The sequence below is a fragment of the Falco punctatus genome, assembly GCF_963210335.1.
Source record: "Falco punctatus genome assembly, chromosome: 5".
NCBI lineage: Eukaryota > Metazoa > Chordata > Aves > Falconiformes > Falconidae > Falco > Falco punctatus.
The window spans coordinates 2,205,450-2,218,833 of record NC_137584.1 but is presented as its reverse complement, the minus strand read 5'-3'; the positions used below and the strand labels follow the sequence as shown (position 1 = coordinate 2,218,833).

The following is a 13,384-nucleotide window of genomic DNA, read 5'->3' as shown; positions in this document are numbered from 1 at the left end:
CAAGAATGGGAAAGCTCTGGGGCCAAAGGTCATGAAATCTGCACATACATGTGCCTCAAACATACGGCAAGGCTGTGGTGTATGTGTGGAGCACAACTAGACTCCATCCTTCCCCTCCAGTCACTCTCTGGCTGCAGAGACTGTGCAGTGCTTGAGGGACGGTAGGGGGATGGTGTAATGCGGTGGATCAAGTTGAATGACACTTTGAAATATCTGAGAGATGTCCATGGAAAAAATATTTTGAGTATTGGATAAATTACTTTTACTATAGGTGTTGACATGCAGATGCCAAGCTGAGGAAAACCCATATTTACAATTTATATATTATTCCCTCTGTCTTTTGGAAATGAGGTATGTTTTAATTTTAACTTAATTCCATACTTACCTTGCCTATCTCGCAGAAGGCGTGTTAGTGGCAGTGTTTCTGAGCTTGTCTTTCTTTTCACCTCTCCCGTTTTAGAACATTAATTAATAATACGAGTTCCTCTGTGGCCTTTGACAGGATTTCCAGTACCCTGTACTCCAATTTAAAGCCTGTACACTTGACTTTGAATTTTTAAGTTCAGATGAAACCTATCAAAATGCCTTTGTTTTGCCAAGTTCGGTGTGTAGTGCTCACCTTCTCCTCACGCTCACTTTGCCTATGCTCTTTTGAAATAAAAGGTCAGAAAGTTATTAAAACAAGCCTCTCGGGAGGTCTCCCTGGCCAAAGCACTTCATGGTTTGCAAAGCACGTTGTCTGACTAGAGCTCAGAACTGTAAAGGAATCATCCAAGGAAAATGCTGATCTGGCTGACACTCCTCAAACTCTCATCAGCATTTTTCAACAGCAGACTTGTACATGTAGCACCAGTCAGGGCCACCTGAAGAACAGGTGCTCTGAACTCACTGATTTCACTTTTAAAGTTTAAAATTAAGTGTTAGGACTACCGATGTCGAAGGTCATTAACAGAAACAGGTCTTTGGACTAACTGGAAGGAAAAGCTGGGAGAAAAAAGCAGGAATAATAAGACAGGAGTGCAACAGGCCAGAGTCAGCTGAAAAAGCGGACCACAGAGGTCTATAGCTGGTTGTCCCACCTCTGCCAAGGTGCTAGAGCTTGGCCGTCTTCCTCCCCCTCTTACCCAGCCTTTGCCTCAGGCTGCGCCGGGGTCATTAGCCTACTTTCTGCAAGGTTCAGAGTGCTAACTAAAGCAAAGGAAAGTGGGAAGCTCTCAGCACCTCCTGAACTGAAGCATGGTATTTATTTCATTTTTAGCACTTTAAAGGGTGGGGTTCTGACAATGGAGAAAAATGAGGTTGGATTTCTGCCCTTTTGTGCTTCTTACAAAGGAGAACTGGAAGGGTCTGGCTTACTTTTTAATTGGGAGAGTGGGTGGAGAGGTGCATTTTTCCCTTTTTTTTTAATCTTGGAAAAATAAAATCTGCTGTTTGCTCCTCTTTTTTAATTCTTAGTCAAGGTCTCATGCATATAATGTTAGCTTTTTCGTCCCCTAAGCCTGCTGAGTCTTATACATTTTTCTGCCAAGTTTTTAGGAGGAGTTATATTAGGTATAAATAAAAGCAATGATTTTTTAATAATCTTCCCAAGAATCATTTTGTTCTCAATGAGATTTTAGTTGCCTGTTGTCTGCAATAATATGATCTTTCTTTAGTGTCATATAGTGTCAGCTGGAAGAAAAAGTTGTAATGTCAAAAAACACGAGGTGCATCTCGGAGTCAGTGGAGAATGCACCTCTTGTCAGGTGGCCCATGCACATTAAAAATGTTGATCATTTGTTTCCTCTTGAAGACCAACTGCAAAATACAAAATGATTCTTCCAATAAAAGCATATCTCTGGTGTTACATACGGAAAGACAATTGCCTGTGCCAACACGGCTCCTAATGGTCTCTGCAAGAGATCTACAAAATACACTGATACAGAGATGTTGAGTGATTATATCATCTCTGAGCACACTTCCCAACGGACACACTTGTCATCTCTTCAAGTCGCCGTTGCAATGCTTGCCATTTTTCACTTTATTTCTGGGAGGAGCGGAGGGATAAGAACACTGTAAAGAAATGCATTCATTAACATGGCCTTACTTCCTCCAAGGATCTGGCCTACAAAGGCCGCCACTGGCATGAGGGGTGCTTCAGGTGTGCCAGATGCAGTCGCTCGCTTGTGGAGAAACCATTTGCTGCCAAGGATGAGGTCTTGCTGTGTACCGAATGCTACTCTGATGAGTATTCATCTAAGTGTTTCCACTGCCAGAAGACTATTATGCCTGGTAAGATTATAGGGACCCTTTGGTGGAAAATGGAACAGCATTTCTAATTATAAGCACAACCTTGAATAACCAAGCTACAAGGTCCTTGACTTTCAGAACAGCTTTCAGGTAACTACTCCTTTGTTTGTAGTACCCTCCCAGGAGTGAAGAGACGCCACAACACAGAATCATAGAATCATTTAGTTTGCACAAGACCTTTAAGATCATCAAGTCCAACCATAAACCCAGGACTGTCACTTCCATCTCTAAACCATGTTGCTAAGTACCGCATCTACACGTTTTTTAAACACTTCCAGGGATGGTGATTCAACCACCTCCCCGGGCAGCCTGTTCCAGTGCCTGACAACCCTTTCAGTGAAGAAATTTTTCCTAATATCCAATCTAAACCTCCCCTGGCACAACTTGAGGCTGTTTCCTCACTTGTTACTTGGGAGAAAAGACCAACAGCCACCTGCCTACAGCCTCCTTTCAGGTAGTCGTAGGGAGCAGTAAGGTCTCCCCTCAGCCTCCTCCTCTCCAGGCTAAACACCCCCAGTTCCCTCAGCTGCTCCTCGTAACACTTGTGCTCCAGACCCTTCCCCAGCTCCGTTGCCCTTCTCCAGACACACTGCCTCTGGTCTAGCACTGACAGGGTTTATGAATACTTATGAGGAGTATTCCAGGTCAAGACAGGGTAAAATGTGTTCGTGTTGAGCCCTTGATTCTGTTGCTGTTCTTAGGAAGCAGATCCTGCTGTGAGCGTCGGTAGACAGAGCTAACGTTAGCAGGAGTGCCGGATTAGACAAGACACCTGCACTTTTGTCTGTCACATTGAGCAGACCTTAAGTTTGTGTTCTTTATACCATTTCTTTCACTCATAAATATTTTTTGTTTAAATTGTCAAAACATGGCATTTCATGTTCAAATCATTATTGGCATCTTTACTAAAAAGAATACGAGCACATTTGTGTTTACAATAGGTTTTTTCCTGCCATTAGCAAACTTCAAAATTCAGCACTTTCCACTAAACTGCCTTTCAGGTTTTGCTCGGATCTGTTCAGGACATCCTCTAGACCTTTCATAGCTACCACACCAGTAAAGCTCATACAGCAGAGAGGTTGCCTAAAATCTGCCTCTTCAGAGGTATCTAAGAGAAGCCACAGCGCTTTGTGTGGCAAAACGAAGCAGCTTGCTTAGGAAAGGGGCTCCCTAACATTTGGAAGAGTGAAGTACCCTCAAAGCTTGAACCTTTTTACAGATCACATATGTAGCTCCAAACACCAGCTGCAAACTATCTGCCATGGCTGCTTGACTACTAGTTTGGGAACCTTTGGCCAACGACATCAGTAAATTTGGCAGTGACATAGGAATTTTCTTTGTCAGTACATCTTCATGCCAAACAGTAAGGTATAGGCTGACAGAATTAAGTGTCTTAGTATAAATACTAGGTTACTGGTGTCGTGGTTCAACTTGTAACATTAATTTGTGTTTTTACAGTTTATTTCCTTTTCATTACAGGTAAAAGCCGTATTAGCAGAAACGAATATTGTAGCAATAGTGTTCAGTTGAAGGATGATACACTGCTTACATTTTACATAGTTTAAAAAAAAAAAATGTCTAATAGGTACACCTTACCAGATGTGACGAGAATAGTTCAAGAATATACTCGGGTTTGCATTATTATCCTCTGATGTATATCTGCCTTACAGATTCTGCCCCAGACTCCAGGAGACTAAATCCTTGCAGCAAGTGCTGAGACTAGGAGTAACAATGCAAATAGGGAACTGAAGTAGCATGAAAATGCCAACCAGTTTCTATATCGTTAACTTCTTTGTCATCAGCTTTCTAGCTCTGTGCTGAAACGACCCAGCAGACAAAGACAGTAAAGTCAGCCTTCTGATTTATGTTTACATGCAGCCACTAGTGGAGGTTTCTCTCTCCACTAGCCTCACAGTGCAGGAAACAGGTATTCAGGATTCATCAGCTGTATCAGCAATTCTCCTCTTTGTGTGGAAAGGATGGCAAAGCACCTGGCACCTCCCTTTGCAGTCTGATGCTACCAGCAGGGGAGGAAGTTATGGTGGAGAGTCACTGGAAAAATCGTTCCTGGATATATGTGCATATCTTGGACTTACACATCTACATTAAGGTGTACAGGGCACCTGTACGCAGAGCTAAGAGCTCTGAAACTCCTCTGACAGACACTTAACTGAGTGACTTTCTATCCTTGCGCCGCATCAAAAGCATCTAGTTGAACATGATAAAAAGAACTGTCGATCTAGGATGGAAATATTATGAGCTATGAGACGAGGCAGTGTAGTGTGCTTTATCACAAAAAGGTATTTACTTTTAAAAACTTGCCATCTTATGCTGAATAAGATAAATAATTCATTTATAACTGAAGGGCCTTCACTTAAGGAAGCCAAAATTTAGTGCATTAACAGATGTACTAAACATCCAACAAATTAATCTGTAATTCATAAAAGTGCTGTGTACCTGAACATTATCACTGAGTTGGCTGGTCTGAACAAAACTCTGAGCAACTAAAGCATATCACAGGGAAGTAACACTAAAAGACTCATATAAGGACAGAGTAAAAATCACAGCTTAGGCAATTTAGCACTTCTTTTGCCAGGTGATCATATGTCATCAAATGTGTTCTTGAAACTTCAAGTACATGCAGAGAACCTTATCAGAGGATAAGTGCTTTCTTGGGTGATCCAGTACTGAGATAGAAGGTTAAAAACAGGAGTGTTCCCAGCATTTAAAACTTGTATTACAAGCTGTATCTGGGGGGATTGTTCACTTTGGGTTTTTGCAGGTTCCCGTAAAATGGAATTTAAGGGAAGTTCCTGGCATGAATCCTGCTTCGTTTGCCAGTATTGCAGGCAACCATTGGGAACAAAACCACTGATCACCAAAAACAATGAGAATTACTGCATGCCCTGTTTTGAGAAGCAATTTGCTCACCATTGCTACTCTTGCAAAAAGGTAATTAAACATAAAATTGAAAAATTGCCCTAATGAGGCAATATTGCTCATGTGGGAAGGGGCTGGATCATGTGAAATGCATGGTGAACTAAGAGTAAGAGCAGAGTCTTCCTTTTGGCATCGGCCACTGAAAGCCAAGTGTGACAGTGTCTGCTGTCCCCTTTAGTTAATATTGATCTAAGCCTGATTATATTTGAAATAAATTTATTGATCAGAACAAATGCTTTAGGGTTCTTTTGTTACTGATTGTGAATTTTAACAAAGGTAGAATTTTTCTCTGAAAGTTATGCAAAACCCTGATAATCTCTGATTTTACCTTGATAAACATACCTCCCTTTTTGATGTTTTTCATATATATACACATGCATAATAAGCCACCTAAGCTAAGCAAAGCATTCACAGTCTTGCCTGGTTTGTTTTGGTTTTTTTTTCATGAAATGTATCAGGCAATAATCAGGTTAAGTAATATTCCATCATGAAAATACTACTCAAGAGTTCCACTGTTTCAACATATGATGCTTCCCCTGTGGGTAGCAGAAAGTTTGAATTCAAAAGGGTTTTTCTTTTTCCCCCCAAATACAAATAAATCAATTCATTCCTCCCTCAATTTCTCATGTTTTAAAATTGTCTCTGGATGATGAAAACACTCTTCTAGATGTTCTCTAGGGAAATGTTTGAGGCTGCTTTTTATGGCAGAATTTAACTTATTCTTTAGTACCTGTATCACTATGGAAGCAAAAATTATTTAGGTTTTTATCACTTCATCAAATAACTTATAATTTTTGTACTTATTTAATGGTTATCTGTAAAACTCTAACAAAAGCTTTTAATGTAATAAAAATCTGCTGCCTGTTTTTTTTCTTCAGTAGTTAAACTTCAGAAAGTACTTTTATATATTCCCATGTCTCTACATCTAGCCTTTAATTTGCATTAAATGATCACATGGCAAATATAGTAATTCTGCTCTATGTTTATTAGAGGCATAGAGGTTAGCACTTATGTGAAATAATCAGGATTTGCTTCTTAAAAATTCTAGGAATGCAACAAGTCCCCTACATAATAGCTAAAGCAATTTTACTATTTAAACTTGCCTCAGTTCCCATCAATAAGAATGGAGCCCAAAAAGATTAAATTGCCAAACTGGAGTCTTGAATTTTGTGCCAGAGATTTTCAGATTTTAATGGAAAAGCAAATGAGAGTTAGAAATAGCCCGATACTGAAATGCTAGGGGGATTGGGAACTGCTTAGATTTCTTTGTTGCCTGACGTCACCCAGTATTATACTTTATTTCCCTGAAACTGTATTTCCCTGGGAAATTTGATGGTGTCACTGTTTTTTCTTAATGAAGCTTCTCCAAATTTTTCTCCTCCTGTTCCAATTATACTCATTCATACATTCATTCACTGTCATGCATGCGACTTGACAGTAGAAACACTATCTCACAGCTCATCTTTATCTCTACAGAAATTTCTCTGAACAGTCTCTCACAAATTCTGTGAAACCAGCTCTTCACCACACATATGGAAGCCATAAAGCAACTGGAAATTTCCCTCTTCATAAATAACCAGTGGAGAGCTGTGAATGAGTTGCAGGGATTGGGAAGTTTGATGATACTGATAAACACCATTTTTTCTTCTTCTGACAGTGTAGATCTCCTTCCTGCCTCACTTTTGCTTCTTTACTGTCTTTCTTCCTACTTAAAATACTGTTTCAGTGGGAGACAGCAAACTGCCAGTTCCAGCTGGAGATTAGCCGTAATCTCAGCGTATGTTCTCTCATCCGCTGTCCGCCACTGAGAATTGTTCTTCTGAGAGTGTACCTGATGTTAAGGTTTTATCCACATGTATAAGAGGAAAATTTCAGAAGAAGCTAACCTGTTTATTACAAACAATGAGGTTATCCTGTGACAGAAAATCGAGAATAACAAACCAGTGGCATGTTCAGCCCAACTACAGTTAGTCAGATTGACATCCCAGATGTGTGTGGAAAGAGAGAAATGAAGCAGAAGGACTTATGAAGGGCCGGATAATCCTTCACAATTCACTTTTCATTGTTCACAGTTGTTCACAATTCACAGTCTCATTGCTCTGTCCCTGTTTGTCAATACATTAGGTAATAACTTCTGGGGGAGTGACCTACCATGACCAGCCTTGGCATAAAGAATGCTTTGTGTGTGCTGGGTGTAACACCCAGCTATCTGGACAAAGGTTTATTTCCAAAGACGAGTACCCGTACTGCATAGACTGTTTCAGCAGGCTGTATGCCAAGAAGTGTGCTGCTTGCAAGAAACCTATTACAGGTGAGTCTCATCTTCTAGAAGGAGCCAGAAACTGATGTATCCTCTCAAAGCAGGCCTTTACTTTAGAAAACAGCCTTAAAAGTCCCATCATAATGAAAGACTGAAGGAGTTAACTACTAGAGGAACAATCTCCCCATCACATGCAACATATCATGCTAGGACCTACTGGTCATGCGTGTTCCCTAGCTGCTAAGGAGTTGGTTTATGCGCCAGAAGGAGTTCCTCCATTGTTTTAGTGCCTTCTGCACCAAAATTCATCTTTAAGAATACAAAAATGGCACTTTTGGCTCTTCTCAGGACAGTACACACAAGTCCCTCATCTCTGCAATTTCTTTAGCTTTGTTTTTAAACGCAAATGCAATCAAACTGGACATGAATTAACTGCCTGTTGGTAAATCACACTTGTCAAATCAGAAAGCTTGCCAAATGCAACAGAGCTCTATTCCATGCATCCTTGTGTACTTAGCTGATTTATAGTTGGACATATGTCACTAGTCTGTGATACCTGAAGCTTTCTGGGAGCATTTGCTGCCGTTCTGCATCGTAATTCTGTTATGTGTGGACTCAGCTGTTGAAAAGTACCACCTGATTGTTACAGGTGCATGCTGTATATTTAAGTGGACAAAGGAAATGAAGAATATCCAATCAAGTGGGCATGTTTTTACAAAAACAAACAAACAAAAAAAAAAAAAAAACACCAAAAAAACCCAACCCAAAACAAAACCAAAACAAAGAACCAAACAACCAAACCAAAACCAACCAATAAAATAAAATCCTGAAAAAACTCCAAACCCCACAACTCCCCGATATTTTATTTCAGACACTTACATTAGGAATCCCATAATCTAGTAATTTCCTACAGACTCCATTATGAAAAAACTTAGGTCTAAATAATTAAATTCACTCGATGTTGTAAGGAACTACATGTATCAACACATTGCAAATAATTTTCATGAGAGTTTGTTGGGAAGTTAGCAAATCTGAGTGGACATTCTGACAAACTCATTCTGTTCAGAGTTTGTAATGGGATATGAAAACAAGTTGTGGCTTTGCTTAAAATATTTCTTACTGTATTTAATTTTAAAGGTTTTTGTCAATTCAGCCAAGAAAGGATATTTCAGATTATGATTTTTGTTGATTTGTTTGTTTGCTATATGAATGACAACCTGATCACACATCAGAAAACAACACATTTCGTTTCTGAACCATGTCCAGAAATACTGGCTTTACATCTTCTTTCTCGTAATCTCTTTCAGCTCTTGGAGGTGGCAAATTTATCTCATTTGAAGAGCACCAATGGCATGGGGAATGCTTTAAATGTGCAAAATGCTCTGTCTCGCTGGTGGGCCAGGGATTTCTCACTCGGCTGGATGATGTCCTTTGTCAGAGATGTGGCTCTGCTTCATAGTTCTGTGGAGAGCTGTACAGCTGCATTATTCTCGCTCTGTAATGATGTACTTCTTTACTCTGCAGCAAGAAAACCATATAAAAGGTCTAACAGTTATTTAGTCATTGAAGTAACTTTCCAACAGCAGTTTAATTCTATCATAGTTTTCAACTGCTTATAAAAAAATGTAAACAGCTGTATACTGTTTAAGAAATAATGCGGAAAAGGTTTGTATATATTTTAAAAATAACTACAGTATCTTTCTCCTTGTAACACACTGCACTCTGCTGTTAGAAGCTTCAAAATTTACATTTTGTTTCCTATGAACCAGGGAGGACTGTGAAAGCCTATATGGCATATGACTAATGATGAGGCGTTAGCACTGCTTCAGAGACGCAGACCTTGGTGTGGAAAGCTAAGCATGTGCATTTTTCTATTGGGTCATAACACTGATAAGAACAACTTGTAAATATCAGCTTTCTCCATACTTTGGGCAAAAAAGTTGTTGACAAAGCAGGCAGAAAGTGGGAGGAGAGGGTACTTTTTCACAGAGGGCCTCCAAGTCACAGAGGCCCATTCCAGGGCCAGATAAAGGGAAAAAAGGTCATTTTCCTCTCCTTACTGAGATTCCTCCTTACAAATATAGTCTTTAGTCATCCAAAAAACTGACAGGTCCTTTCACCATATTGGTTAACTGTACTTAATTTTTCAGGCATAACTTCTTTACAATGTAAATAAACCCATACACTGAGATACTGTAAGAGATGATGATTGCCCCAGATTGGATAGTGCTGATCTACACTTTCCCATAGCTAACATGCCTTAAGACTTTGTCTCTGTTGTCCTCACTAGACCTTGAAATACACACATAGAATATATATTTTTGCTAGTAGACAAAGAACCAACTTACACTTGTCCCTTTAACCTTGTACTTTTCCTCCCCTCAAAACTCATTTGCCAGCAATTAAAGCACTGTAAATGGCCTTACCATTTCCACCCCGCTAGGTCTTTGATGCACAGCCTGCCCCTTTTCTTGTAAGTGCCTGCTTGTCTATACCAGGGTACAAGCTCTTCAGAACCAACGCCCAACTCATTTTGCCATGTGCCACGTGCATTTGCCGATATTATGACAAGAATTGGTAACGTTGTCATTGCAAGCCAGGCAACCCTTGCTTGTAGTACAAGGTGTTAGTTTCTAGGTACCGGGCTTTGAGGAGGTTATACCTGCTTGCTGAGCTTCAGCACTCAAGTGTGTATCATTAAAGGTCATCTAGAGCTGAGTTACAAGCATTTCTCTTCTTTCTTCTTCCATACTGTAAGTTACACTGGCCTAATTCATGTTACAGTGCCCGTACCAGGACATTGTGAATGGCGCAGTGACACTAAGAACGGCGGATTCTGCATTACTCAGCACTGTTTTAGTCCTCATCTCTCACGTCTTTCAGTCATATATTCTCCTTTAGATTCTGACCTTAAGTGCATAGAGTTAATGGGCTGACCTGAGTGGTGGGCTTTATCCAGACTGAAGACAGCCATTACTTTAGGTAGAAAAGTGAAAAAAAGAAAAAAAAAAAAAAAAAAAAAGAATATGTGTGCCTAGCTAAGCCAGAGCTGAACTGCAGTGGCATAAAATCAATATGGATAATGACTGACCAACAAGTACATAGCGGTCTGTTTTCCAGTCAATAAAATATTGATCTTTTCCTCTGCATGGTGTTCATTTTTGGTTTTCAGTTACTGCTTTCATGGCAGCTTTTATTGTGGTCTAGAGTTTGATTAGTTTATGCCTTTTCATTTTATCCCAGCTGCTTCTTTTTCTATTTTCACATTTCATTTCACATGGCTGATACAGGTTCTTGGTAAGACTTGCATTCCCATAAATAGAAATATGTTTCATTGCCTTAAATATATATGTATATACACATACACACGTACAGCGGTTCACAGTTATGTATGATGTTCTAAAAATGTGCACTGAGTTATCAGAAATTAGCCCATTAGTAAATGTTAATTGTCTGAAAATTTTAAATGAAAATGATGAATCACTAGATTCAAGCTTGTCTGTGGGGTATAACTTTTGTTTGTGTTGTGTGAAATAACATTCAGCAAAGTGCAAGAATGCGGTTGGGCCCTTTATTCTGTCTTGTCTGAGCAATCTTCCAATTTAATTACAAACAGACACAAGAATTACCAGGCAGAGTCCTAAGACATGACAAAGTCACAGGTCAGACACACTGATCATGATAATCCCCATCTTTCAGCCTTAACATTTAGGAAAATGAAATTCCTCTCTGACTCATCAACTAATTATATTTTTAGAAATACCAACTGAATTATTTATTCCTCCTGCAGTAAATACACTACAATCAAATCTGAAACTGAGCATTTTCACTTCAAAATAATAATAAAAAATAAATGTGATTGCTATAAATACTTGGAATAAAAGTTATATTAGATATCAGGTTGATATTTCCTGGTGTCTATCACTAGCAACCAATGCCTAAACAAAAATGCAGTAATACTCTTGTGGTGGGTTGACCCTGCCTGGACGCCACCACCAAAGCTGCTCTATCACTCCCCTCCTCAGGTGGACAGGGGAGACAAAATATAATGAAAGGCTCGTGGGTCAAGATAAGGACAGGGGGATATCACTTACCAATTACTTTCAGGGGCAAAACAGACTTATGTTGGGGAAAAATTAATTTAATTTACGACCAATCAAATCAGAGTAGGATAATAAGAAATAAAACAAAAATCTTAAAACCACCTTCCCCCCACCCCACCCCTTCTTCCCAGGCTTAACTTTACTTCCAAATCCTCTAACTCCTCCCCTGCAGTGGTGCAGGGGATGGGAATTGGGAATTATGGCAAATTCATCACATGTTGTTTCTGCTGCTCCTGCCTCCTCAAGGACAGGACTCCTCACATTCTTCCCCTGCTCCAGTGAGGTCTTCTCTCCCCAGGGGCCCACAGGTCCTGCCAGGAAACCTGCTCCAGGGCGGGCTTCCCATGGTCACAGCCTCCTTCGGGCATCCACCTGCTCTGGCATGGGGTCCTCCACGGGCTGCAGGTGGGAATCTGCTCCACCGTTAACCTCCATGGGCTGCAGGGACACAGCCTGCCTCACCATGGGCTTCATCACAGGCTGCAGGGCAGTCTCTTCTCCAGTGCCTGGAATACCTCCTCTGCTCCTTCTTCACTGGCCTTGGTGTCTGCAGGGTTGTTGCTCTCACATATTCTCACTCCTCTCTCCAGCTGCAGTTCTGCAGTGGTTTTTTCCCCCCTTCTCAAATACACTATCCCACAGGTCCTACCACCATCACTGATGGGCTCGTCCTTGGCCAGCGGTGGGTCCATCTTGCAGCTGGCTGGCATTGTCTTTCGTGGACACAGGGACAGCTTCTGGCAGCTTCTCACAGAAGCTGCCCCTGTAGCCCAGTCACTAGCAAAACCTTGCCATGCAGACCCAATACAACTCTGTACATTTTGGGTCACCTTTGCTTATGTAGATAAAATCCAACCTGAATAGGTACAGAGAAGGGCTGCAAGAAGGAACAGTATGTCTCTGGAGGACTGCAGACCATGGAGGGCTTTAGACAGCTACTGCAAGCCAAGAGGCTACATTTGGTTGAAGATCAAAGGCAAGTAAACTCCTCAGGACTGGAAACTGGAAATTAGAAGGATGCTGCTGCTGAGCAGTGAGGGTCCAGGATAACCTCTCTCCAGAACCAAGAGGGGAACAGCTATGCAATCATTTTCACAGTGATGTTTGATCAGTGTGTTAAATGGCACACACAACATGATTGCCTGGGATAGCAGAGCACTGTGCAAAATGAACCAGATAGTCAGCTTCAGTCTTTGTGTTGCTAATATTTGATTTAATTCAGGATGATCAGGGTACAGACTCCAGTGCAATTCAATATTATTAAATAAACTTCAGAGGATGGAAGTTTGAAAAAAAAATACTTTTAAGTCAAATTTTTTTAACATCATGTGCTTTTCTTTAATATTGTACTATTTTATTTTTTAAAACATATCTAGTTCTTCCTTGTGTATTAGCTGCCCAGCTCAAAGGTAATCACATTGCCTTTGTTATGGTCAAACTCAATTATCCTAAGGTGCAGTGATGTCTCTAATGCCTTGATCACATCTCTGCTGTATTCAGTTAGGACTGGAAGGAAGGATGCCATTTGGAACTAACTTCTGAAGATTGAAGTAGGTGCCCTATTACCTCCCTTAGTCCTTAAGGCTAAAGTTTTTCTTCACTACTGCCTAATTGACGGAGAACTCCCAGAGATAAGATGCTTAAAATACAAAGACAAGCCCTACAGTATTGTTGCCAAGTAACCCTTCTCTACCCGTATTTCTGAATGTCACATTTTTCACTCTGAGACAAGTTCATATAGCGAGAGCAAGAGATCAGCCTTTTCCTGGACTACTACTTTTAAAATCCAGGT

At 40.4% G+C, this 13,384-nt stretch overlaps 1 protein-coding gene across 3 annotated transcripts in view; it reads left to right on the top strand.

The window, feature by feature from the left end:
* The window catches only part of FHL5 (four and a half LIM domains 5), a 31,770-nt gene extending 21,134 nt beyond the window's left edge, over positions 1–10,636 (top strand). For all 3 annotated transcript variants that reach the window (XM_080389058.1, XM_080389060.1, XM_080389059.1), the window contains 4 exons: positions 2,097–2,271; positions 5,072–5,241; positions 7,354–7,540; positions 8,797–10,636. In XM_080389058.1, coding sequence (XP_080245184.1) covers positions 2,097–2,271; positions 5,072–5,241; positions 7,354–7,540; positions 8,797–8,948 — 684 coding nt within the window. In that variant the 3' untranslated portion in view covers positions 8,949–10,636. The remainder of the gene's footprint in view (positions 1–2,096; positions 2,272–5,071; positions 5,242–7,353; positions 7,541–8,796) is intronic.
* Positions 10,637–13,384: the final 2,748 nt, after the last annotated feature.